The sequence below is a fragment of the Solanum dulcamara genome, chromosome 12 (genome assembly GCF_947179165.1).
Source record: "Solanum dulcamara chromosome 12, daSolDulc1.2, whole genome shotgun sequence".
Lineage (NCBI taxonomy): Eukaryota > Viridiplantae > Streptophyta > Magnoliopsida > Solanales > Solanaceae > Solanum > Solanum dulcamara.
The window spans coordinates 57,684,902-57,711,486 of record NC_077248.1 but is presented as its reverse complement, the minus strand read 5'-3'; the positions used below and the strand labels follow the sequence as shown (position 1 = coordinate 57,711,486).

Genomic DNA, 26,585 nt, shown 5'->3' with positions numbered 1-26,585 from the left:
ATAAAAATACAATTTTGGTGGCTTTGGAAAGAAGACTCAAAGACCTTTAATTTTATAGGTTATGGTCCACCTAATTAGGTATACTTTAGGATATATGGTTGTTTGAAGTTGACCCTTATATGGACTCATTGGAAAACTTAGCCGATAGAAATTCTTTGGAATTGACTTGGTGTTAGAGATCCCTTGTGACCCTAAACCACATATAATACACTTCAAATACTTAGAAATTGATCCTAACTCATATACATAACTCGAAGTCATCGAGTTCGATCCTACACACACATAAAGAATGGTTTGAGTCTTAGCGGAAAAAAACAATTGGGGTGTTACAGGCAAGAAATGCAAGATCAAGAAATAGATATATATTTTTATATTAACAACTGAGAGATATGTGATTCTTTGATTGGTTTGCTTAACTAAACCTTTAAAAATAGAACACCAAAAGAAAAACGTCTGATTTGCTTGGCAAACAATACTTTATTTTTCAATTATAATCTTTAACTTTTCTTCTTTTTACCTTGTTGCTTCAGCTTTCTTGATTTGTCTTAATTCTGCTCATCATTCTAGTTAGATAGATAATTAGGGACAGAGTTAAAATTTAAATTTGAATGAATCAATAATTTATTCATTTTATTAACATTTGGTACTATTTATTGAAAATAAAAAATTATTATAATTAACTCTACCATAGAAGTTGAGTTTAATAAATTCTATATATATATATATATATATATATATAAGGAAACTTAATCCGAGACCAGCGATAGTGTAAACAGGTTCAATGAGTCATAAATTGTTGTGAAATGTATTATGAATATTATATCACAATAGAGCGCACGTATTAACCTGAATATTCATTTTACTTTTCAACCTTAATACATAAAAACAGAACATATATACAAAGTCTGAAGTGTAATTTCATAAGTAGAGTAAAGTGTACGCAGACCTTATTCCTATCTGGTACAGATACACACCTATTTCTGATAGACGCTCAACTTAAAATAAAATATTTCTAAGCAGTTTGAAAAAAGAAATACAGAAATGAGAACAGTAACAAAAATTAAATAATGTGAGATGGAGAACAGTACAACTTATAGAGGAAAGAACATTAATGACAATAAAATAATGCGATGATTGAAGCACAAATAAACATATGTGATAACCAAAATCCGACTTTGTTGATATGCTAAATTTACCTTATGTTAGAATTCAACAATTTACAATATATATTGAAAAAGAGAAATTGCTTTTACCCCATTTTTAAAAAATTCATTCTCCAAGAAAGGCGATTCAATTGAACCCCTTTTGGAGCATGTATCTCCACAACTACGCGTGTTGACAAGATATTTCTTATTAATCAAATAAATGAAAATATTTCATACATAGATGATAATGAAACTTAAATACAAAACGTCCACTTTCTCTGGTAACTTATAAAATTATGTTAACTAATAAAACGCTTAAATTGTTAGAGATGAGACATGTTTATTTCTTTGTTGTTAGATCTATACAGAACCAACATGTCGACTTGACTTTGTGTAAGATATTTAGAAGTCGGCTTCGATGTTTTTCCCACTAATGAGATATTACTTACTTGTAGGTAAGAATTCTTTTATATGGTTGGGACCAAATCCAGCAATGCTCATCATGGACCCAGAACTTATAAGGGAGATCTTGTCGAAGAGTAATATTTTCCAGAAACCTCCCCCAGCACTCACGAAGCTGCTAGCCAAAGGAATCTTGAGCTATGAAGCAGATAAATGGGCTAAACATAGAAGAATCATCAATCCTACTTTTCATCTTGACAAGTTGAAGGTTTGATATATTTCCGTACGATTACTGTTTAGATTATGGGTTATTTTCAATATCTTTTACACTATCGGATTATCCAAAAGATAACCGCAGATAACTGTTCATAATGAGTGAGATTAGTAACCTGTAAAATAAGATATGTAACCTATTATGTTCAACATGTTCACTGATAGTGTAAAAGTTCTTTATACTGGGCAGCATATATAAGTATATGCCATGTCTAGTATTGTGATTGTTAATTTGTTTCTAATGCAATGTAAAATATACAGCATATGGTACCTTCATTTCATTTGACTACTTGTGAGATGTTGACCAAATGGGAGAAAATTGTCTCGACGGAAATATCAGAGGTAGATGTGTGGCCATATCTTCAAACTTTGACAAGTGATGCCATCTCAAGAACTGCTTTTGGAAGTAGCTATGAAGAAGGTAGAAAGATACACAAACTTCAACAAGAACTAGCCAAAATTATTGTAAAAGAGACAGAGGCAAGTTACATTAGGTAAGTTACCTTCATATTTTAAACACCACGTATTGTTTAATACATCAAAACTTTGTGAGAAGTTCTTTTTGTGATTGGATGCTATTTTCATAAAGATTTAAGTTTTATAAATTGACAATGTAAAGATTTTATTACGTACATTAGTGTAGTTTAACTTATTATAGTAGGAGGTCGTTTAGTGTCACGCCCCGAGAGGGTACCCTAGGCGTGGCTGGCACTCAGAAACCATTTCTGGCTTCCGAAAGAACCACTTGGTCTCATTTCTTATTTATTCATCATCGGAAGACTTAAGAATACTAATGTGGGCTTGTCATAATCAAAGGAAAAATAGATAATTCTTATAAGAAGTAGTTTCTAAGGAGAACTACTCCGATTACATCATCAGACTCTGTCTATGAAGCCTGTAATACTCTTAGATGGTGCCAATGACATGTCCATGGCTACCTCAAAAGAAACATCACACTCAACAATAATAAAAGGATAAGGAGTTCCTTCGAATACAAGACGGACTCACCAAATAGCCGAAAAGAAATGATCTGCAACGATGCGCCTGTTGAGGATCTCTAACACCTGTATCTGCATCATAAAATGATGCAGGTCGAATGACGTCAGTACGTGGAATGTACGAGTATGTAAAATGGCAGGAAGGTAAGGACAGATATTAAGAAACTCCTCTCAATAAAACTCAGCTCAGAACTAAACATCATCTTAACATGAACACGTAATGCAAGTTTAAAATATAATAAAAATAATAGTAATAAGCAATGCTTACTCAGTTGGGAGTTTCTCTAACCGACAACCATCACTTATGAGCTAGCGATGATACAATGAAGCAATGTCATTGCCACATCCATCCAATACCTTACCAGGGTAAAGGACATCACCATCTTGGATCCACTCATCAAAGTCCTCTTTTTGGGACTTAAGAGGCATAGCCTCCATCCTACGCTGGCTACGTAGTTCTGGGGTTTGAGTCAATTAAACTCTTATCTAACTCGGTGCTCAATACTACTCCCAAAATATGTGCTCATATTAAACTCATCATCTAGTCTCATTGGACTTTAATTTAAATCATCAAATTCATCTCATTTCATGTTCATTAATCATTATACTTCCAAAAACATCATTTACATCTTATCAAAACATCTTGCTCAAATTCATTCAAACTCAACTCTTTTGCTCTTTCAAAACTCAATAAAATACATATATAGTATTAATTCATATAACTTTCTTTTATCAATGAAAATAATAAAAAAAAAACCAACATCTTTACTCAAAACATGTATAAAAATATTCATGAACATCAAATCAATTAGGATTCATGGGAAAGTAGCCATGAACAATAATTCCAATAATATGAGAGATAACAATAATAATAATATTAATGCATAAATATATTAAACTCAATAGAAGAAGAATTAATTTATTTAGAATTCAAGATTTGGATAAAACTCAACTATAACTCAATTATAATAAATTTAAATATTGGGCGCATGGACGAACTCAATCCAATGCTATGAAAGCCTTAAATACCTTAAATCGGAAGGTTTACTCCGAATTGGAACACACTTGGACCCCTAGCCTTTTCTTCTCGCCGGAGCATTTTGTGTACTACCCGGAGTATAAGAATAACCGGAGTAGTATTTTTATACTACTAAAACTAAAACGATATTTGAGAAGAAGTATATAGAGAGAAGAAATGCTTAAGAAAGATTGATGAATAAAATGAGGAAATAAGGTGGGTATTTATAGGTGGGAAAGAGGGACCTAACAATAAATAAAATAATTATAAAAAAAATTTGAAAATTTAATGGAATATATTGATGTCATGGATGATGTTAAATGGAGGACAATTTATGTCATGCATGATGTCAAATGTATCTAGATGTTTCCATGGTAGGTAAGATGGGTTCTTTTTAACAGAATACTCTTTTTCGAAGCTGCGTTTGACTAAGATAAATTCCTTATTAGGATTTGGTTTCTTCATAAGAATTGTAGATATGGAAGTCTAGTTTCATATAGTTCAAGAATCAACCTATTTGGAGCATCCTACAGTGAGATATGAATTTTCTTCTATAAATACTCCATTCCGTCACAGTACTATATCTTACAAAGATTAATTTATTTGACCTACTTATACTCCGAATCGTAAGATATGTTCTTATGAAAGTTGTAGGTAAGGATGTTGTGGTTGCCCAGAAATTTGAATAACCTAATTTGGACCAACCTATGAAAAGTTATGCCCAAAATACAGAGGCTGTATTATTTTCGTCGAGAATTAAAATACCAACATACAATATTTTAGGAGTTGTTACAATATCTCACCCTTACGATCATTCGTCCTTGAATGAAGATGAAAATAGGAGACATAAAGAATAAATATCATCAATACATCAATTTCTCAAAAACTCTAATACTCAAATGGTCAATGACTCAAACTCAAGAATAAACATCGATTCAAAGGTAGAAATAAGGAATATTACCTTGAATATCGTTATCAGAAGGCACAAATAGATGAGGATAGTTAGCCTTCATATCTTCTTCAGCCTACCATGTAGCCTCTTCAACAAATTGATTTCTCCATAGGACTTTGACAGATGCCACTTCCTTAGTTCTTAATTTGCGAACCTGACGATCAAGAATTTGAACTGGAATCTCTTCATAACTCAAACTTTCTTTCACCCTAATGCTCTCAGTTGGGATAACAAGTGAAGGATCTCCCAAACACTTCTTAAGCATAGAGATGTGAAACACGGGATGAATAGCAGCTAATTCTGGAGGCAACTCCAATTCATAGGCTACGTTACCTACCCTCCTCATAATTTGATAAGGACCAATGTAGCGGAGACTAAGCTTCCCTTTCTTTCCAAATCTCATCACACCCTTCATGGGTGAAACTTTCAAGTATACCCAATCGTACTCTTCGAACTCCAAATGTCTTCTTCTAACATCAGTGTAGGATTTCTGGCAACTTTGAGCAGTCCTCAACCTCTGTTGTATGGTTTTCACCTTCTTCATAGCTTGGTGAACCAAGTCTGGTCCAATCAACTCAGCTTCACCAACTTCAAACCAACCAATTGGTGATCTACATCTCCTCCCATACAGAGCTTCATAAGGAGCCATTTGAATACTCGAATGGAAACTATTATTGTATGCAAACTCAATAAGAGGTAAATGATCATCCCAATTACCTTTGAAGTCAATGACACAGGCTCTTAACATATCCTCCAAAGTCTGTATCGTACGCTCTGCCTGGCCATCTGTTTGTGGATGAAAAGTAGTACTAAGGTTCACTCTTGAACCCAAGCCCTTCTGAAATGACTTCCAAAACTGAGCAGTAAATTGAGCTCCCCTATCAGAGATGATAGACAAAGGAACTCCATGCAGTCTAACAATCTCTCTAAGATACAGTTTGGCATAATCCTCTGCAGTGTTCGTAGTCTTAACCGGCAAGAAATGGGCCGATTTAGTCATCCTATGCACAATCACCCAAATAGAGTCATGTTGTTTGCGGGTTCATGGTAAACCGGTAATGAATTCCATATTGATCATTTTCCACTACCATTCCGGGATCTCTATATTCTGAGCCACTCTACAAGGCCTTTGGTGTTCAACTTTAACTTGTTGGCAATTTGGGCACTTGGACACAAACTCTGCTATATCTCTCTTCATTCCACTCCACCAGTACACTTCTCTTAAGTCATGATACATCTTTGTTGAACCTGGATGGATGGAATACTTAGAATTATGGGCTTCTTTCATGATTCTCTCCCGAATACCATCAACACTTGGAACACATAATCTTTCTTGATATCTCAACACTCCATCTCCCCGTTTGGTAAAAGCCATTACCTTCTGCTTTTGAACCTCATCCTTCAGTTGAAGAAGAATGGAATCCTGATTTTTCTTTTCTTTCACCTCTGAAACCAGAGATGATTCAGCTCCATTTCGTACTATTGCACCACCCTCACTAGAGTCAATAAGTTGAACTCCCAAACGTGCAAGTCTATGCACTTCCTTTGCCAACTCCTTCTTTTCCTCTTCCACATGGGTTGTACTCCCAATAGATAACCTACTAAGAGCATTAGCAACTACATTTACTTTACCTAGGTAGTAGAGAATGCTCATATCATAATCCTTGAGCAACTCTAGCCATCTCCTTTTGCCTCAAATTCAGCTCCTTCTGGCTGAATACATACTGTAAGCTCTTATGGTCTATGAACACATCCACATGTACACCATAAAGATAGTGACGCCAGATCTTAAGAGCAAATACCACAGCTGCCAACTTAAGGTCATGAGTGGGGTAGTTCCTCTCATGAGTCTTAAACTGCCTGGAGGCATAGGCAATGACCTTTCCTCTCTGCATCAATACACATTCCAACCCAACTCTTGAAGCATCACAATAGATTACAAAACTATTTGTTCCTTCGGGTAGGGATAGTACTAGAGCAGTAGTCAATCTAGCTTTCAACTCTTGAAAACTTTTCTCACAAGCATCAGACCATTGAAACTTAGCCTTCTTTTGAGTTAGCTTAGTCAATGGTGAGGATATGGATGAAAATCCCTCAACAAACCTCCTATAGAAACCAGCCAAACCTAAGAAACTCCTTATGTTGGTTAGAGAGGTGGGTCGGGGCCAGTTCTTAACTGCCTCAATCTTTTGAGTATTATCTTGGATTCCATCCCTAGATATAATATGACCTAGGAATGTTGTAGACTCAAGACAAAACTCACACTTTGAAAACTTAGCATACAACTCCTCCTCCTTAAGAGTTTGAAGGACAATCCTAAGGTGATTAGTATGCTCACTCTTACTTCTAGAGTAGACCAAAATATCATCGATGAAGACAATTACAAACATATCTAGGTATGGCTTGAATACTCGGTTCATGAGGTCCATAAAAGCTGCTGGAGCATTTATCAATCCAAAGGACATAATAAGAAACTCAAAATGACCATAGTGGGTTCGAAAAGCCGTCTTCGAGATGTCACGTTCTCTCACTTTCAACTGGTGATAGCCTGATCTGAGGTCTATCTTAGAGAAGCATGTGGCACCCTGAAGTTGGTCAAATAAATCATCTATTCTGGGAAGAGGGTACTTGTTTTTAATGGTGACCTTGTTTAGTTATCGGTAATCAATGCACATTCTAAGAGACCCATCTTTCTTTCGAATGAATAAGATAGGAGCGCCCCAAGGTGAGACACTTGGCCTAATAAATCCCTTATCTAGGAGGTCTTTCAGTTGTTCTTTCAACTCTTTTAACTCAGCAGGAGACATCCTATAAGGAGGAATGGAGATAGGTTGTGTACAAGGAAGGACATCAATACCAAAGTCTATCTCTCTATCAAGAGGGATTCCGGGTAAATCTTCAAAAAAGACTTCAGGAAACTCATTCACAATGGGAACTAACTCAAGAGATGGAGTCTGATCATTAATATTTTTGACTCGGACTATATGATATATACATCCCTTAGAGATTAATTTTCTGGCCTTAAGGTAGGAAATAAATTTACCCCTAGGCACTATAGAATTCCCCTTCCACTCTAAGATAGGCTTATTTGGAAATTGAAACTTGACAATTCGGGTCCTACAATCAACAGAAGCATAACAAGAATAAAGCCAGTCCATGCCAAGAATCACATCAAAATCAACCATGTCCAACTCAACTAAGTCAGCCATGGTATCCCTATGATAGATTGATACAGTACAATTTCTATAGACCCTCTCAGCTAAGATAGACTCACCAATAGGAGTAGATACGCTGAAAGGCTTAAGAAGACACTAAGGAAGGATCTCAAATTTACTAGTCAAGTAAGGAGTCACAAAAGATAATGTAGCACCCGGATCAAGTAATGCATACACATCAAAAGAAAGGACTCAGAGCATACCAGTAACAACATCGGGTGCATTTTCTTGGTCTTGGCGACTACCCATAGCATACAGACGGTTGGTTCCCCAACCTACACTTGAAGTTGTACCTCTATGATTACCTCTATTCTGTGGAGCTGCAGAAGAAAACTGAGCTCTACTACTTCCATCTCCCTGCCTCTTTGAAGGACACTCATTCTGGAAGTGACCTATCTTTCCACATCCGTAGAAAGCATTGGTTCCCATACGACACTCTCCTAAATGGAGCCTCCCACATCTAGCACATGGTGGTTTTCCTCTAGAACCTTGAGCCATACTTAATTGGGACTAAGAACCTTGAGATTGAAAGTTTTGGTGACTTAGCGATCTCTGATCATACCTGGTATTAGGTGTAAAAGCATTTCTTGGGGAAGGTGCATAATTGGAAGACCTTTTCTGAAAGAAAGACTTGTTACCCTTCCTTTGCTTCTACTCATTCTCATGCCCAGCAGACTTAGCCTTCTTGCTTAGGTGTTCCTCTCGGTCTTTTTTCTTGTCATCCTCAACCTGCTGAGCATATGTAACAACCCCTAAAATGTTGTATGTCGGTATTTCAATTCTCGACAAAAATAATACAGCCTTTGTATTTTGGGCATAACTTTTCATAAGTTGGTCCAAATTAGGTGATTCAAATTTCTGGGTAATCACAACATCCTTACCTACAACTTTCATGAAGAACATAACTTCAAATTCGGAGTATAAGTAGGTCAAATAAATTAATCTTTGCAAGATATAGTGCTGTGACGGAATTGAGTGTTGATAGAAGAAAATTCATATCTCACTGTAGGTTTCTCCAAATTGGTTGATTCTTGAACTATATGAAACTAGACTTCCATATCTACAATTCTTATGAAGAAACCAAATCCTAATAAGGAATTTATCTTATTCAAACGTAGCTTCGAAAATGAGTATTCTGTTAAAAAGAACTCATCTTACCTACCATGGAAACATCTAGATGCATTTGACATCATGCATGACATAAATTGTCCTCCATTTAACATCATCCATGACATCAATATATTCCATTAAATTTTCAGATTTTTCTTTATAATTATTTTATTTATTGTTAGGTCCCTCTTTCCCACCTATAAATACCCACCTCATTTCCTCATTTTATTCATCAAGCTTTCCTAAGCATTTCTTCTCTCTATATACTTCTTCTCAAATATAGTTTTAGTTTTAGTAATATAAAATTACTACTCCGGTTATTCTTATACTCCGGTTAGTACACAAAACGCTCCGGCGAGGAGAAAAGGCTAGGGATCCAAGAGTATTCCAATTCGGAGTAAACCTTCGGATTTAAGGTATTTAAGGCTTTCATAGCATTGAATTGAGTTCGTCCATGCGCCCAATATTTAAATTTATTATAATTGAGTTATAGTTGAGTTTTATTCAAATCTTGAATTCTAGATGAATTAATTCTTCTTCTATTGAGTTTGATATATTTATGCATTAATATTATTATTATTGTTATCTCTCATATTATTGGAATTATTGTTCATGGCTACTTTCCCATGAATTCTAATTGATTTGATGTTCAATAATATTTTTACATATGTTTTGAGTAAAGATGTTGGCTTTTTATTATTTTTATTGATAAAAAGAGAGTTATATTAATTAATACTATATATGTATTTTATTGAGTTTTGAAAGAGTAAAAGAGTTGAATTTGAATGAATTTGAAAAAAATGATATTTTGAGCAAGATGTTTTGATGAGATGTAAATGATGTTTTTGGAAGTATAATGATTGATGAACATGAAATGAGATGAGTTTGATGATTTAAATTAAAGTCCAATGAGACTAGATGATGAGTTTAATATGAGCACATATTTTGGGAGTAGTATTGAGCACCGAGTTGGGTAAGAGTTTAATTGACTCAAACCCCAGAACTACGTAGCCAGCGTAGGATGGAGGCTATGCCTCTTAAGTCCCAAAAAGAGGACTTTGATGAATGGATCCAAGATGGTGATGTCCTTTACCCTGGCAAGGTATTGGATGGATGTGGCAACGACATCGCTTCGTTGTATCATCGCTAGCTCATAAGTGATGGTTGTCGGTTAGAGAAACTCCCAACTGAGTAAGCATTGCTTATTACTATTATTTTTATTATTATATTTTAAACTTGCATTACATATTCATGTTGAGATGATGTTAAGTTCTGAGCTGAGTTTTCTTGAGAGGAGTTTCTTGATATCTGTCCTTACCTTCCTGCCATTTTACATACTCGTACATTCCACGTACTGACGTCATTCGACGTGCATCGTTTTATGATGCAGATACAGGTGTTTGAGATCCTCAACAGGCGCATCGTTGAAGATCATTTCTTTTCAGCTATTTGGTGAGTCCTTCTTGTATTCGAAGGAACTCCTTATCCTTTTATTATTGTTGAGTATGATGTTTCTTTTGAGGTAGCCATGGACATGTCATTGGCAACATCTAAGAGTATTAGAGGCTTCATAGACAGAGTCTGATGATGTAATCGGAGTAGTTCTCCTTAGAAACTACTTCTTCTAAGAATTATATATTTTTCCTTTGATTATGACAATCCCACATTAGTATTATTAAGTCTTCCGCTGATGAACAAATGAGTAATGAGACCAAGTGGTTCTCTCGAAGCCAGAGATGGTTTCTGAGTGCCGGCCACGCCTAGGGTACCCTCTCGGGGCGTGACAAACTTGGTATCAGAGCACAGAGTTCAAGAGTCCTAGGGTGTCTATTAAGCCGTGTCTAGTAGAGTCTTGTTTATAGGTGTGTCGTGCACCACACTTATAATCAGGAAGCTATAGGACATTAGGAATTATTTCACTTCTTTCATAATCTGAGTTCGTGCGATAGAGTTTAACTCTATAAAAGCTTTCTTTCTAATTCGTGCGTTTACACGTTTCAGACATGCCTCCTAAACGTTCAGCTAGTCAAAGGAACGCTCTCAGCACTGAGGTTCCACAGTCAGTGATGCCTCCACGGAGAACTAGGGGCCGACCTGCAAGGTCTACTGAGGTACCCCAAGTACCTACTGTTCAGACCACTCCTACTTCTGAGGATGATTTTCGAGGAGCGATTGCTATGCTCACCCAGTTGGTGGCTGCTCGAAATAGTAGCCAGAGTTAACCAACTCCTAGCTCTAGTTATCAAGAGCCGTCTGCTGCCACGAGGATCAGAGATTTTCTGAGAATGAATCCACCGGTCTTCACGGGTTCTAACGTTGATGAAGACCCCCAAAATTTCATTGATGAGATGTGGAAGATACTAAAAGCGATGCATGCTACAGAGATTGAGGGTGTTGAGTTGGTGTCTTATCAACTCAAGGATGTCGCAAATGTCTGGTATAACCAGTGGGAAGAAAGTAGAGGTGAAGATGCAGAGCCTGCTCTTTGGGATGAGTTTGAAAGAGCATTTCTTGATAACTTTTTTCCCCAAGAGCTACGTGAAGCAAAAATTGAGGAGTTTGTGAACCTCAAGCAAGAGAGTATGACTGTGAAAGAATATAGTTTGAAGTTTATTCAATTGTCCAAATATGCTCCAGAAATGATTCCCCATATGAGGTCTAAGATGAGGAAGTTTGTCTCTGGCCTAGGCAAACATGTAAAGAAAGAATGTAAGGCAATGCTAATGATTTCTGACATGGATTTTTCTAGATTGATGGTATATGCTCAGCAGGTTGAGGATGATAAGAAAAAGGACCGAGAAGAACACCTAAGTAAGAAGGCTAAGTCTGCTGGGCATGAGAATGAGCAGAAGCAAGGGAAGGGTAACAAGTCTTTCTTTCAGAAAAGGTCTTCCAATTATGCACCTTCCCCAACAAGTACTTTTACACCTAATACCAGGTATGATCAAAGATCTCTAAGTCACCAAAACTTCCGATCTCAAGGTTCTCAGTCCCAATTAAGTATGGCTCAAGGTTCTAGAGGGAAACCACCGTGTGCTAGATGTGGAAGGCTCCATTTGGGAGAGTGTCGTGTGGGCACCAATGCTTGCTACGGATGTGGAAAGATAGGTCACTTCCAGAATGAGTGTCCTTCAAAAAGGCAGGGAGATGGAAGTAGTAGAGCTCAGTTTTCTTCTGCAGCTCCACAGAATAGAGGTAATCATAGAGGTGCAGCTTCAAGTGCAGGTGGGGGAACCAACTGCCTGTATGCTATGGGTAGTCGCCAAGACCAAGAAAACGCACCCGATGTTGTTACTGGTATGCTTTGAGTCCTTTCTTTTGATGTGTATGCATTACTTGATCCAGGTGCTACATTATCTTTTGTGACTCCTTACTTGGCTAGTAAATTTGAGATCCTTCCTGAGTGTCTTCTTGAGCCTTTCAGTGTATCTACTCCTGTTGATGATTCTATCTTAGCTGAGAGGCTCTATAGAAATTGTACTGTGTCAATCTATCATAGGGATACCATGGCTGACTTAGTTGAGTTGGACATGGTTGATTTTGATGTGATTCTTGGTATGGACTGGCTTTATTCTTATTATGCTTCGATTGATTGTAGGACCCGAATTGTCAAGTTTCAATTTCCAAACGAGCCTATCTTAGAGTGGAAGGGGAATTCTGTAGTGCCTAGGGGTAAATTTATTTCCTACCTTAAGGCCAGAAAATTAATCTCTAAGGGATGTATATATCATATAGTTCGAGTCAAAAATATTAATGATCAGACTCCATCTCTTGAGTCTGTTCCCATTGTGAATGAGTTTCCTAAAGTCTTTCCTGAGGATCTACCCGGAATTCCACCTGATAGAGAGATAAACTTTGGTATTGATATCCTTCCTGATACACAACCTATCTCTATTCCTCCTTATAGGATGGCTCCTGCTGAGTTGAAAGAGTTGAAAGAACAACTGAAAGACCTCCTAGATAATGGGTTTATTAGGCCAAGTGTCTCACCCTGGGGCGCTCCTGTCCTATTCGTGCGAAAAAAAGATGGGTCCCTTAGAATGTGCATTGATTACCGACAACTAAACAAGGTCACCATTAAAAACAAGTACCCTCTCCCCAGAATAGATGATTTATTTGACCAACTTCAGGGTGCCACATGTTTCTCTAAGATAGACCTCAGATCAGGCTATCACCAGTTGAAAGTGAGAGAATGTGACATCCCGAAGACGGCTTTTCGAACCCGTTATGGTCATTTTGAGTTTCTTGTTATGTCCTTTGGATTGACAAATGCTCCAGCAGCTTTTATGGACCTCATGAACCGAGTATTCAAGCCATACCTAGATACGTTTGTAATTGTCTTCATCGATGATATTTTGGTCTACTCTAGAAGTAAGAGTGAGCATGCTAATCACCTTAGGATTGTCCTTCAAACTCTTAAGGAGAAGGAGTTGTATGCTAAGTTTTCAAAGTGTGAGTTTTGGCTTGAGTCTGTAGCATTCCTAGGTCATATTATATCTGGGGATGGAATCCAAGTTGATACTCAAAAGATTGAGGCAGTTAAGAACTGGCCCCGACCCACCTCTCCAACCGATATAAGGAGTTTCTTAGGTTTGGCTGGTTACTACAGGAGGTTTGTTGAGGGATTTTCATCCATATCCTCACCATTGACTAAGCTGACTCAGAAAAAGGCTAAGTTTCAATGGTCTGATGCTTGTGAGAAAAGTTTTTAAGAGTTGAAAGCTAGATTGACTACTGCTCTAGTACTATCCCTACCCGAAGGAATGGATGGTTTTGTAATCTATTGTGATGCTTCAAGAGTTGGGTTGGGATGTGTATTGATGCAGAAAGGTAAGGTCATTGCCTATGCCTCCAGGCAGCTTAAGACTCATGAGAGGAACTACCCCACTCATGACCTTGAGTTGGCAGCTGTGGTATTTGCTCTTAAGATTTGGCATCACTATCTTTATGGTGTACATGTGGATGTGTTCACAGACCATAAGAGCTTACAGTATGTATTCAGCCAGAAGGAGCTAAATTTGAGGCAAAGGAGATGGCTAGAGTTGCTCAAGGATTATGACATGAGCATTCTCTACCACCCAGGTAAAGCAAATGTAGTTGCTGATGCTCTTAGCAGGTTATCTATGGGAAGTACAACTCATGTGGAAGAGGAAAAGAAGGAGTTGGCAAAGGAAGTGCATAGACTTGCGCGTTTGGGAGTTCAACTTATTGACTCTAGTTAGGGTGGTACAATAGTACGAAATGGAGCCGAATCATCTCTAGTTGCAGAGGTGAAAGAAAAGCAAGATCAGGACCCTATTCTTCTTCAACTGAAGGATGAGGTTCACAAGCAGAAGGTAATGGCTTTTACCAAAGGGGGAGATGGAGTGTTGAGATATCAAGAAAGATTATGTGTTCCAAGTGTTGATAGTATTAGGGAGAGAATCATGAAAGAAGCCCATAATTCTAAGTATTCCATCCATCCAGGTTCAACAAAGATGTATCATGACTTGAGAGAAGTATACTGGTGGAGTGGAATGAAGAGAGATATAGCAGAGTTTGTGTCCAAGTGCCCAAATTGCCAACAAGTTAAAGTTGAGCACCAAAGGCCTTGTGGAGTGGCTCAGAATATAGAGATACCGAAATGGAAGTGGGAAATGATCAATATGGACTTCATTACCGGTTTACCACGAACCCGCAAACAACATGACTCTATTTGGGTGATTGTGGATAGGATGACCAAATCGGCCCATTTCTTGCCGGTTAAGACTACGAACACTGCAAAGGATTATGCCAAACTGTATCTTAGAGAGATTGTTAGACTGCATGGAGTTCCTTTGTCTATCATCTCTGATAGGGGAGCTCAATTTACTGCTCAGTTTTGGAAATCATTTTAGAAGGGCTTGGGTTCAAGAGTGAACCTTAGTACTGCTTTTCATCCGCAAACAGATGGCCAGGCAGAGCGTACGATACAGACTTTGGAGGATATGTTAAGAGCCTGTGTTATTGACTTCAAAGGTAATTGGGATGATCATTTACCTCTTATTGAGTTTGCATACAATAATAGTTTCCATTCGAGTATTCAAATGGCTCCTTATGAAGCTCTGTATGGGAGGAGATGTATATCACCAATTGGTTGGTTTGAAGTTGGTGAAGCTGAGTTAATTGGACCAGACTTGGTTCACCAATCTATGGAGAAGGTGAAAACCATACAAGAGAGGTTGAGGACTGCTCAAAGTCGCCAAAAATCCTACACTGATGTTAGAAGAAGAGATTTAGAGATCGAAGTGTACGATTGGGTATACTTGAAAGTTTCACCCATGAAGGGTGTGATGAGATTTGGAAAGAAAGGGAAGCTTAGTCCCCGCTACATTGGTCCTTATCAGATTATGAGGAGGGTAGGTAACGTAGTCTATGAATTAGAGTTGCCTCCAGAATTAGCTGCTATTCATCCCGTGTTTCACATCTCTATGCTTAAGAAGTGTTTGGGAGATCCTTCACTTGTTGTCCCAGCTGAGAGCATTGGGGTGAAAGAGAGTTTGAGTTATGAAGAGATTCCAGTTCAAATTCTTGATCGTCAGGTTCGCAAATTAAGAACTAAGGAAGTGGCATCTGTCAAAGTCCTATGGCGAAATCAATTTGTTGAAGAGGCTACATGGGAAGCTGAAGAAGATATGAAGGCTAACTATCCTCATCTATTTATGCCTTCTGATGACGATATTCAAGGTAATATTCCTTACTTCTACCTTTGAGTCGATGTTTATTCTTGAGTTTGAGTCATTAACTATTTGAGTATCGGAGTTGATGTATTGATGATATTCATTCTTTATGTCTCCTATTTTCATCTTCATTCGAGGACGAATGATCCCAAGGGGGAGATATTGTAACAACCCCTAAAATGTTGTATGTCGGTATTTTAATTCTCGACAAAAATAATACAGCCTTTGTATTTTGCGCATAACCTTTCATAGGTTGGTCCAAATTAGGTGATTCAAATTTCTGTGTAATCACAACATCCTTACCTACAACTTTCATGAAGAACATAACTTCAAATTCGGAGTATAAGTAGGTCAAATAAATTAATCTTTGCAAGATATAGTGCTGTGACGGAATTGAGTGTTGATAGAAGAAAATTCATATCTCACTGTAGGTTGCTCCAAATTGGTTGATTCTTAAACGATATGAAACTAGACTTCCATATCTACAATTATTATGAAGAAACCAAATCCTAATAAGGAATTTATCTTATTCAAACGTAGCTTCGAAAATGAGTATTCTGTTAAAAAGAACTCATCTTATCTACCATTGAAACATCTAGATGCATTTGACATCATGCATGACATAAATTGTCCTCCATTTAACATCATCCATGACATCAATATATTCCATTAAATTTTCAGATTTTTCTTTATAATTATTTTATTTATTGTTAGGTCCCTCTTTCCCACCTATAAATACCCACCTTATTTCCTCATTTTATTCATCAAGCTTTCCTAAGCATTTCTTCTCTCTATATACTTCTTCTCAAATATAGTTTTAGTTTTAGTAGTATAAAAATACTACTCCGGTTATTCTTATACTCCGGTTAGTACACAAAACGCTCCGGCGAGGAGAAAAGGCTAGGGATCCAAGAGTATTCCAATTCGGAGTAAACCTTCGGATTTAAGGTATGTAAGGCTTTCATAGCATTGGATTGAGTTCGTCCATGCGCCCAATATTTAAATTTATTATAATTGAGTTATAGTTGAGTTTTATTCAAATCTTGAATTCTAGATGAATTAATTCTTCTTCTATTGAGTTTGATATATTTATGCATTAATATTATTATTATTGTTATCTCTCATATTATTGGAATTATTGTTCATGGCTACTTTCCCATGAATTCTAATTGATTTGATGTTCAATAATATTTTTACATATGTTTTGAGTAAAGATGTTGGCTTTTTATTATTTTTATTGATAAAAAGAGAGTTATATGAATTAATACTATATATGTATTTTATTGAGTTTTGAAAGAGTAAAAGAGTTGAATTTGAATGAATTTGAGAAAAATGATATTTTGAGCAAGATGTTTTGATGAGATGTAAATGATGTTTTTGGAAGTATAATGATTGATGAACATGAAATGAGACGAGTTTGATGATTTAAATTAAAGTCCAATGAGACTAGATGATGAGTTTAATATGAGCACATATTTTGGGAGTAGTATTGAGCACCGAGTTGGGTAAGAGTTTAATTGACTCAAACCCCAGAACTACGTAGCCAGTGTAGGATGGAGGCTATGCCTCTTAAGTCCCAAAAAGAGGACTTTGATGAATGGATCCAAGATGGTGATGTCCTTTACCCTGGCAAGGTATTGGATGGATGTGGCAACAACATCGCTTCGTTGTATCATCGCTAGCTCATAAGTGATGGTTGTCGGTTAGAGAAACTCCCAACTGAGTAAGCATTTCTTATTACTATTATTTTTATTATTATATTTGAAACTTGCATTACATATTCATGTTGAGATGATGTTGAGTTCTGAGCTGAGTTTTCTTGAGAGGAGTTTCTTGATATCTGTCCTTACCTTCCTGCCATTTTACATACTCGTACATTCCACGTACTGACGTCATTCGACGTGCATCGTTTTATGATGCAGATACAGGTGTTAGAGATCCTCAACAGGCGCATCATTGAAGATCATTTCTTTTCAGCTATTTGGTGAGTCCTTCTTGTATTCGAAGGAACTCCTTATCCTTTTATTATTGTTGAGTGTGATGTTTCTTTTGAGGTAGCCATGGACATGTCATTGGCACCATCTAAGAGTATTAGAGGCTTCATAGACAGAGTCTGATGATGTAATCGGAGTAGTTCTCCTTAGAAACTACTTCTTCTAAGAATTATATATTTTTCCTTTGATTATGACAATCCCACATTAGTATTATTAAGTCTTCCGCTAATGAACAAATGAGTAATGAGACCAAGTGGTTCTCTCGGAAGCCAGAGATGGTTTCTGAGAGCCGGCCACGCCTAGGGTACCCTCTCGGGGCGTGACAGCATACACCATCAATCTAGAAAAATCCATGTCAGAAATCATTAGCATTGCCTTACATTCTTTCTTTACATGTTTGCCTAGGCCAGAGACAAACTTCCTCATCTTAGACCTCATATGAGGAATCATTTCTGGGGAATATTTGGACAATTGAATAAACTTCAAACTATACTCTTTCATAGTCATACTCTCTTGCTTGAGGTTCACAAACTCCTCAATTTTTGCTTCACGTAGCTCTTGGGGAAAGAAGTTATCAAGAAATGCTCTTTCAAACTCATCCCAAAGAGTAGGCTCTGCATCCTCACCTCTACTTTCTTCCCACTAGTTATACCAAACATTTGCCACATCCTTGAGTTGATAAGACACCAATACAACCCCCTCAATCTCTTTGCATACATCGCTTTTAGTATTTTCCACATCTCATCAATGAAATTTTAGGGGTCGTTATCAACGTTGGAACCCATGAAGACCGGTGGATTCATTCTCTAAAAATATCTGATCCTCGTGGCAGCAGACGGCTCTTGATAACTTGAGCTAGGAGTTGGTGAACTCTGGCTACTATTTCGAGCAGCCACCAACTGGGTGACCATAACAATCGCTCCTCGAAAATCTTCCTCAGAAGTAGGAGTGGTCTGAACTGTAGGTACTTGGGGTACCTCAGTAGACCTTGCAGGTCAGCCCCTAGTTCTCCGTGGAGGCATCACTGACTGTGGAACCTCAGTGCTGGCATCACTGACTGTGCAGCCCAATTGGTGAAAGGTGATCCCCTTAAGGTGGATGTAAAGGAGCCAGAGGTTCTGGGTTCGATACCCCATAGCGCTGCAGCGTGAAGAGGGATGAAGGTGCGAACTGGCTGACCCTGGCATAGACAATACCTGAATATGTGGGCCCTAAGAAGGGGGTTGTCACATTTAGGTTGGCTGATTGAAAGTAGATGATAAGCATCAAATGCTTAAAATAGTGAAAAGTACTTTTAGGTATTGAAGATGGTTATCAATAAGCAGTTATACGTTTGACATAAATATTTGCCTACTGTATGGTCAATGATTTTACTGAGCAAACACTTCGATTGGCAAGCTCGTGCTAGAGAAGAGGTTTTGCAAGTCTTTGGCAGCAACATACCTGATTATGATAAGTTGAATCAACTCAATGTTGTAAGTTCATGATCTATCTACAAGGTTTTTGCATATTATCCTTTTCTACTCTTTTTAAATAAGGATTTAAGATATATATACATTGACAATATTTTTACACTATGAGAATAGTTCAATATTTGATAGTAGGTTGACTCATTTACCCTTTTTATCAAGTTATCAATTAGTAACATAAAGGGAATCCCTTTTCACGGAGCATCTTGTGTTCACGCAGTATATGAGAAGGGCTGCACAATGGGGGTGTAATATAGGCAACATACTCTGGTGCAAGCATCAATAACTTACAGCTCACACGAATACAAGTTTACCTTATAAGTAGCCTAATTGTGTAAATATAATTTACATTATATTGTTGGACGCCTACCCTTATAAGCCTTTCTGAAAATATAACATGTCTTATTTTCCAAATTACTAATCTTAACTTTTATGGACTTACTTAAAGATATCAATATTTTAGATGACTTGATAGTGTAAACCTCTTTTACATTGTCTATGCATAGAAGCTAAACTCTTTCTAAGATGATCGTTTTTCTACTTTAACAAAGGTAACCATGATTATCCAAGAAGTCTTGAGATTATATACACCAAAGTTTTTGATGGGTAGAGAGGTACACAAAGAAACCAAATTGGGCAACTTGTCAATACCAAGTGGACTGCAACTCCTATTGCCAACAATACTGTTGCATCATGACCAAGAAATATGGGGTGAAGATGCTAAGGAATTCAATCCAGAGAGGTTTAGTGAAGGAGTCAACAGAGCAACAAAAGGGAAATTTGCATATTTTCCATTTAGTTGGGGACCTAGAAATTGCATTGGAAGAAACTTTGCTATGTTGGAGGCTAAAATGGCACTTGCTATGATTCTACAACAATTTTCTTTTGAGGTTTCTCCATCTTATGCTCATGTTCCTTATTCAGTGTTCACTCTTCTACCTCAATATGGTGCTCAACTAATTCTAAACAAGCTATAGATACGGATAAGATTTGCATAAATTTTATCCTTCGGACCCATTTACAGGATTGCACTGACTATGTTTTTCTTATTGGAGTTTCTTGTAGCCACAAGTTAGTTTTTCCATATATCTAGTTATATTGTTATTCATTAACTATGAAGTTTGGTTATTAATATCTCTGTTTGGTTCGATTGGTATTGTTCAAAAGTCATTTTTGATTCATAGAAACTTAATCTCCAAAAAGATCATTTTCTTGTTTGGTTGTATCCAAGATATTTGCATAGTAACAACATATAATATTGTCTTATACATATTTATGTTAATATTTTAAAATTAGAATTTAAATCAAAAAATTATTTTTAAAAAAAAGTAAAAAAAAAAAGTTGGTTGGCTTGGCATGACCCACAACCCATGTAGTGATGGGTTGGACTTGATGTTTTTTGACCCTCCAAAAATGGGCCAACCTGTCATATTCTTAAGTAAAAATTATTTAAAAGAGTTTTTTAATAAATAATTACTGATTTTAGCGATATGTTTTTATTTATTACCATTTATAACAATACATAGCAATACTATAATAAATTTGTACTATGTATTAAAAGTGAATTATGCATGTAATATAAATTTATTATAATTATTTTAAAAATATATTTTGCTTGCTTAATAAGAAATCGACACAGTGTATTATAATTGTATTAAAGTGTGTGATAGATAGTAAATAATAATAATAATTATTATTATAATAATAATAATAATAATAATAATAATAACAATAACAATAATAATAATAATAATAACAACAACAACAACAATAATAATAATAATAATAATAATAATAATAATAATAATAATAATAATAATAATAAAAATAATAATAATAAAAATAATAATAATAATAATAATAATAACAACAACAATAACAACAACAATAATAACAACAATAACAACAATAATAACAATAAGAATAGCAACAACAATAACAACAATAATAACAATAACAATAATAATAATAACAACAACAATAACAACAATAATAATAACAATAACAATAATAATAATAACAATAATAATAATAACAATAATAACTGTCACGCTCCAAGAGGGTACCCTAGGCGTGGCTAGTACTCAGAAACCATCTCTAGCGATGATACAACGAAGAGATGTCGTTTCCACATCCATCCAATACCTTGCCAGGGTAAAGGACATCACCATCTTGGATCCAATCATCAAAGTCCTTTTTTGGGACTTAAGAGACATAGCCTCCATCCTATGCTGGCTACGTAGTTCTGGGGTTTGAGTCAATTAAACTCTTACCCAACTCGGTGCTCAATACTACTCCCAAAATATGTGCTCATTAACCTCATCATTTAGTCTCATTGGACTTTAATTTAAATCATCAAACTCATCTCATCAATCATTATACTTCAAAAAAAAACATAATTTACATCTCATCAAAACATCTTGCTCAAAACATCATTTAATCCAAAGAATAAAATTCATTTAAACTCAATTCTTTTGCTCGTTCAAAACTCAATAAAATGCATATATAGTATTAATTCAAATTACCTTTTTTGGCAATGAATATATTAATAGCCAACATCTTTACTCAAAAACGTGTAAAAATATTCATGAACATCAAATCAATTAGGGTTCATGAGAAAGTAACCACGAACAATAATTATAATAATATGAGAGGTAAAATAATAATAATCTCAATGCATAAATATATCTAATTTAATAGAAGAAGAATTAACTCATTTAGAATTCAAGAATTAGGGTAAAACTCAACTATAACTCAATTACGATGAATTTTTATATTGGACGCATGGACGAACTCAATCCAATGCTATGAATAGCCTTACATACCTTAAATCTGAAGCTTTACTTCAAATCGGAACACTCTTGAACCCCTAGCCTTTTCTCCTCGCCGGAGTGTTTTATGTACTATCCGGAGTATAAGAATCACCAGAATAGTATTTCTATACTACTAAAACTAAAACTATATTTGATAATGAGTGAAAAAGTGTATAGAGAGAAGAGTTGCTTGAGAAAGCTTGATGAATAAAATGAGGAAATAAGGTGGGTATTTATAGGTGTAGAGGAGGGACCTAACCATAAATAAAAATAATTACAAATGATGATCTTGAAAATTCAATGGAGAATTTTGATGTCATGGATGATGTCAAATGGTTCTAGATCTTTCCATGGTAGGTGAGATGAGCTCTCTTTTAACGGAATATTATTTTTCGGAGGTGCATTTGGAAAAGATAAATTCCTCATTTCGAATTTGTCTCTCATAAGAATTATAGATCTAGAAGTCTAGTTTCATGTCGTTCAAGAATAAATTAATTTGAAGTATCCTACCGTGAGATATGATTTTTCTTTTACAAATACTTTATTCTGTCACAGCACCATGTCTTAAAAGAAATAATTTATTTGACCTACCTACCCTCCGCATATTGAGATATGGTCTCATGAAAGTTGTAGGTAATGTCGTTGTGGTTACTCAAAAATTTGAATAACCTAATTTGGACTAATCTATAAAAAATTATTCCCAAATTACTTTAGGCATGAGAGAACATGATCAAAATACTTTTAGAACATGATCAAAATACTTTTAGAACACGCTCAAAATACTTTTAGAACATGATCAAAATACTTTTAGAACACGCTCAAAATACTTTAGGCATGAGAGAACATGACCGCTCAAAATACTTTAGGCATGAGAGAACATGATCAAAATACTTTTAGAACACGATCAAAATCTTTTCATGCCTTCATATAAGGACTTTTGATAAATCAACAGTTTAATGCATTTAAAAGCCAATATAAGTTAATATAAGATAGGTAATTAAACTTTAAATATTTAATAATCTATGTATTTGGAATCATGATATGAAAAACCCATAAAGTTTCATGCTTGAATTAAATAGAAAACTTTGATAATTCATTTGGACTTCATGAAAGAAAAAATCCATGAATCAAAAAAATTTAGGGGGTGTTACAATATCTCCCCCTTGGAATCATTCATCCTCGAATGAAGATGAAACTAGGAGACATCAAGAATGAGTATCATCAAGACATCAATTTCTCAAAAACTTCATGACGAAAATTCAAGAATATACATCGACTCAAAGGTAGGAGTAAGGAATATTAACTTGAACATCATCATCGGATGGCACAAATAGATGAGGATATTTAGCCTTCATATCTGTAACATCCCCAAAAATGTTGTATACGATATTTTAATTCTCGCCTAAAAATGATACAGCCTCTGTATTTTGGGCATAACATTTTATAGGTTTATCCAAATTGGGTGATTCAAATTTCTGAGTAACCACAAGATCATTACCTACAACATTTGTGAATACCATATTTTAAGTTTTGGAGGTTAAGTAGGTCAAATAAATTAATTGTTGTAAGACAGAATGTTGTGACGGAAAGGAGTGTTTATAGAAACAAATTCATATCTTACTATAGGATTATCCAAATTAGTTGATTCTTGAACGACATAAAACTAGACTTCTATATCTACAATTATTATTAAGACACCAAATCCTAATAAGTAATTTATCCTATTCAAACGCAGCTCCGAAAAGGAGTATTCTGTCAAAGATAACTCATTTCACCTACCATGGAAAGATCTAGATACATTTGACATCACTCATGACATAAATTGTCCTCCATTTAACATCATTCATGACATCAATATATTCTAATAAAGTTTTAGATTTTTCTTTATAATTATTTTATTTATTGTTAGATCCTTCTTTCTCACCTATAAATACCCACCTTATTTCCTTGTTTTATTCATCAAGCTTTCTCAAGCAAGTCTTCTCTCTATACACTTCTTTACACATTCTCAAATATATTTTTAGTTCTTAGTAGTGAAGAAATACTATTCCGGTGATTCATATACTCCGGGTAGTACACAAAACGTTCCGGTGGAGAGAAAAGTTAGGACTCAAAAGTGTTCATTAAGTCTTTCGGTACCGACTAAAGCTTTGGATTCCAGGTATGTAAGGCTTCAATGAGAGTATTCCTTCCACTCTCATGTCTAAATTATTTTGATTATATGAGAAATTATATTTATTTTCTTTAAACTCTACTTTAAGGTATTTGTGTTTATCCATGGGTTCTTCCACCCATGTAGTCCAAAAACTCTTTCAACTAAGTCTCTTGATTTCAAGTAATATTTTCTTATGATAATTCTTATTTTTACTTAATAGTATGAATCATGGTTAAACTAATGATTATTGGTCTATTTTTGATGCAACATAATTTAATATGTATGAATTGATATTTTGCAAGTAATTCCTCTATTTATCTATTTAAAGGTTCTTGAAATTCATGGTAGGTTGTTTAAAGTATGATTTTTAATTAATGGATTTGAAAGTATTTATGTATGTTTATTTACATACATATTTGCAAGTTGAAGTGATAGGAACCCACCTAGTTTTACTATGTTTTTAATAAAGTTTGACTTGAAAGCTTTGACTCCAAATAAATATTTAGGAAAGCAATATCTATGATCAAAAGGGAGTCTTATGAAATGAAAGAATGATGAAATGATATGAATGATGAATTCTTTATGCAATAAGGACAATTCTTGCATATTTGAATTACCACATGTTTTAATGAGCTATTCTACCGAATATGATGTTTTGAATTCTCAAGCTATATATTATGACTATTTTGAAGTATTAAACTATTCCGTGGGATTGACTTAGCACCGAATGGGGTATTGAGGTGGGATTCGGTAAGAGAATCCTAGTAGCAACCCCTTGTCTCATTAACTATGTGCCAACATAGGAGCCCTTGTAGGCTTAGGCTAATGGATCCATAAATAGCCCTTAAAGTTAAAGTTAAAGAAATGAATGAAGTTGACGGAGTTCTACCTGGCAAGTAGTCTCCCGGGCCAACGTAGGGGGTTATGTTGGATTCCATGTAATAGCTTTCATGGTCTTAAATGTCGGTTATGGTTAATTTCCCACAAAATGAATGTTTTAAAGTATATCTATATGATTTATTATGCATACATTAAATTATGTTCCATATTACATAAATGTTTTAATGTTTTCTCAATGTTCATGCATCCTTACATACTTAGTAAATTCAAAGTACTAACGCGTACTCTTTTGCCTACATGATATCACCATATAGGGACCAGTGCTCCTCCTTGTTCTCCTCCATGTGGCTAGTTGATATTCCATTGAAGACTATTTTTGGTGAATTCTCATATTCCGGGAACAATACTCCTTTATCTTTCTAGCTTATGATATGTTAAGATATTTTATATGACATTTCTTCTATTATGATTGAGGGTGAGCTAGGGACTTGTCTTAGCCTCATTAAATCTAATAGTTAGAGGTATTGTTGGACATATGTAAGTTGAAGATTTACTATTATGATTTCCGCTTGTTTATTTATCATCATTACCTATGAAAGGCTAAAAGAATGCTAAGGGGCTTGATTGAGGTACTTTCGGGTTCCTCATTCGCCATGTCACATCTAGGCCCTAGGCTTGGGTCGTGACACCGTCATACAGAATAGCAGTGTTTGTAGCCAAGTCTTTAACAAAAGGAGAAATATAATTTAAACTTCCTAGAAATCTTACAACTGGGTTTTATTACTTAAAATATCAGGAAATTTAGAAGCAAATTCAATACTTCTATTTATAGAACTAACCTTACCTTTTTCAATATTATGACCTAAAAATCTAACATTTGTTTGAAAAATAAACATTTTTGGTTTAGAAATAACCAATCCATTCTTTAAAATTAGTATAAAGAATAAAAATATTATTCATAATTTTTTAGAATTTAGAAGGAGCATTTTTTAATCCAAAGGGCATAACATTCCATTCAAACTGGCCCATAGGCACATTAAAAGCAGTCTTATATTTGTCTGATTCAGAAATTTGTATTTGCCAATAACCATATTTTAAATCAAATTTCGAAAAAATAATAGCATCATGCATTCTATCTAGTAAATCTTTTTTATTAGGAATATGATATTTGATCCATTTTTAAACTTTGTTAAGAGGTTTATAATTAATAACTAATCTGGGAACGCCTCTTTCTTGTTCAGCATGTTTATTAATATAAAAAGCAGTACAAGACCATCCAGAACTAGAGTGTCTAATTAAATTCTTTTTCAACAAACTATTAATTTCAGTTTTGCAAAGTTCTAAATAATCAGCATTCATTTGACAAGGTCTATCCTTTGTCGAAATATTTAATTCATCAAAAGAATCTTCATAAGGTAAATTAACAACATGTTTTTTCCTTTTCCAAAAAGCACTAGGATGACCGCCACAGATATTTAAAATAAAGTGATTTTTATTCTTGTA

At 35.3% G+C, this 26,585-nt stretch overlaps 1 protein-coding gene across 1 annotated transcript; it reads left to right on the top strand.

Annotated features, from left to right (window-relative positions):
* The first annotated feature begins 1,563 nt into the window (after positions 1-1,563).
* Positions 1,564-20,285, top strand: LOC129875786 (cytochrome P450 72A225-like). The gene is made up of 5 exons (XM_055951026.1): positions 1,564-1,815; positions 2,082-2,314; positions 18,848-18,920; positions 19,149-19,280; positions 19,826-20,285. The coding sequence occupies exons 1-5, from the start codon at positions 1,564-1,566 to the stop codon at positions 20,249-20,251; spliced, it is 1,116 nt and encodes a 371-aa protein (XP_055807001.1). The 3' UTR covers positions 20,252-20,285.
* The last annotated feature ends 6,300 nt before the right edge of the window (positions 20,286-26,585 follow it).

Coding starts and splice junctions, on each gene's coding strand:
- LOC129875786 (XM_055951026.1), top strand. CDS start 1,564: ATGTTTTTCCCACTAATGAGATATTACTTACTTGTAGGTAAGAATTCT. Junction 2,315..18,847: donor ACAGAGGCAAGTTACATTAG/GTAAGTTACCTT, acceptor GTGGAACCTCAG/TGCTGGCATCACTGACTGTG. Junction 18,921..19,148: donor TGGATGTAAAGGAGCCAGAG/GTTCTGGGTTCG, acceptor GTTTGACATAAA/TATTTGCCTACTGTATGGTC.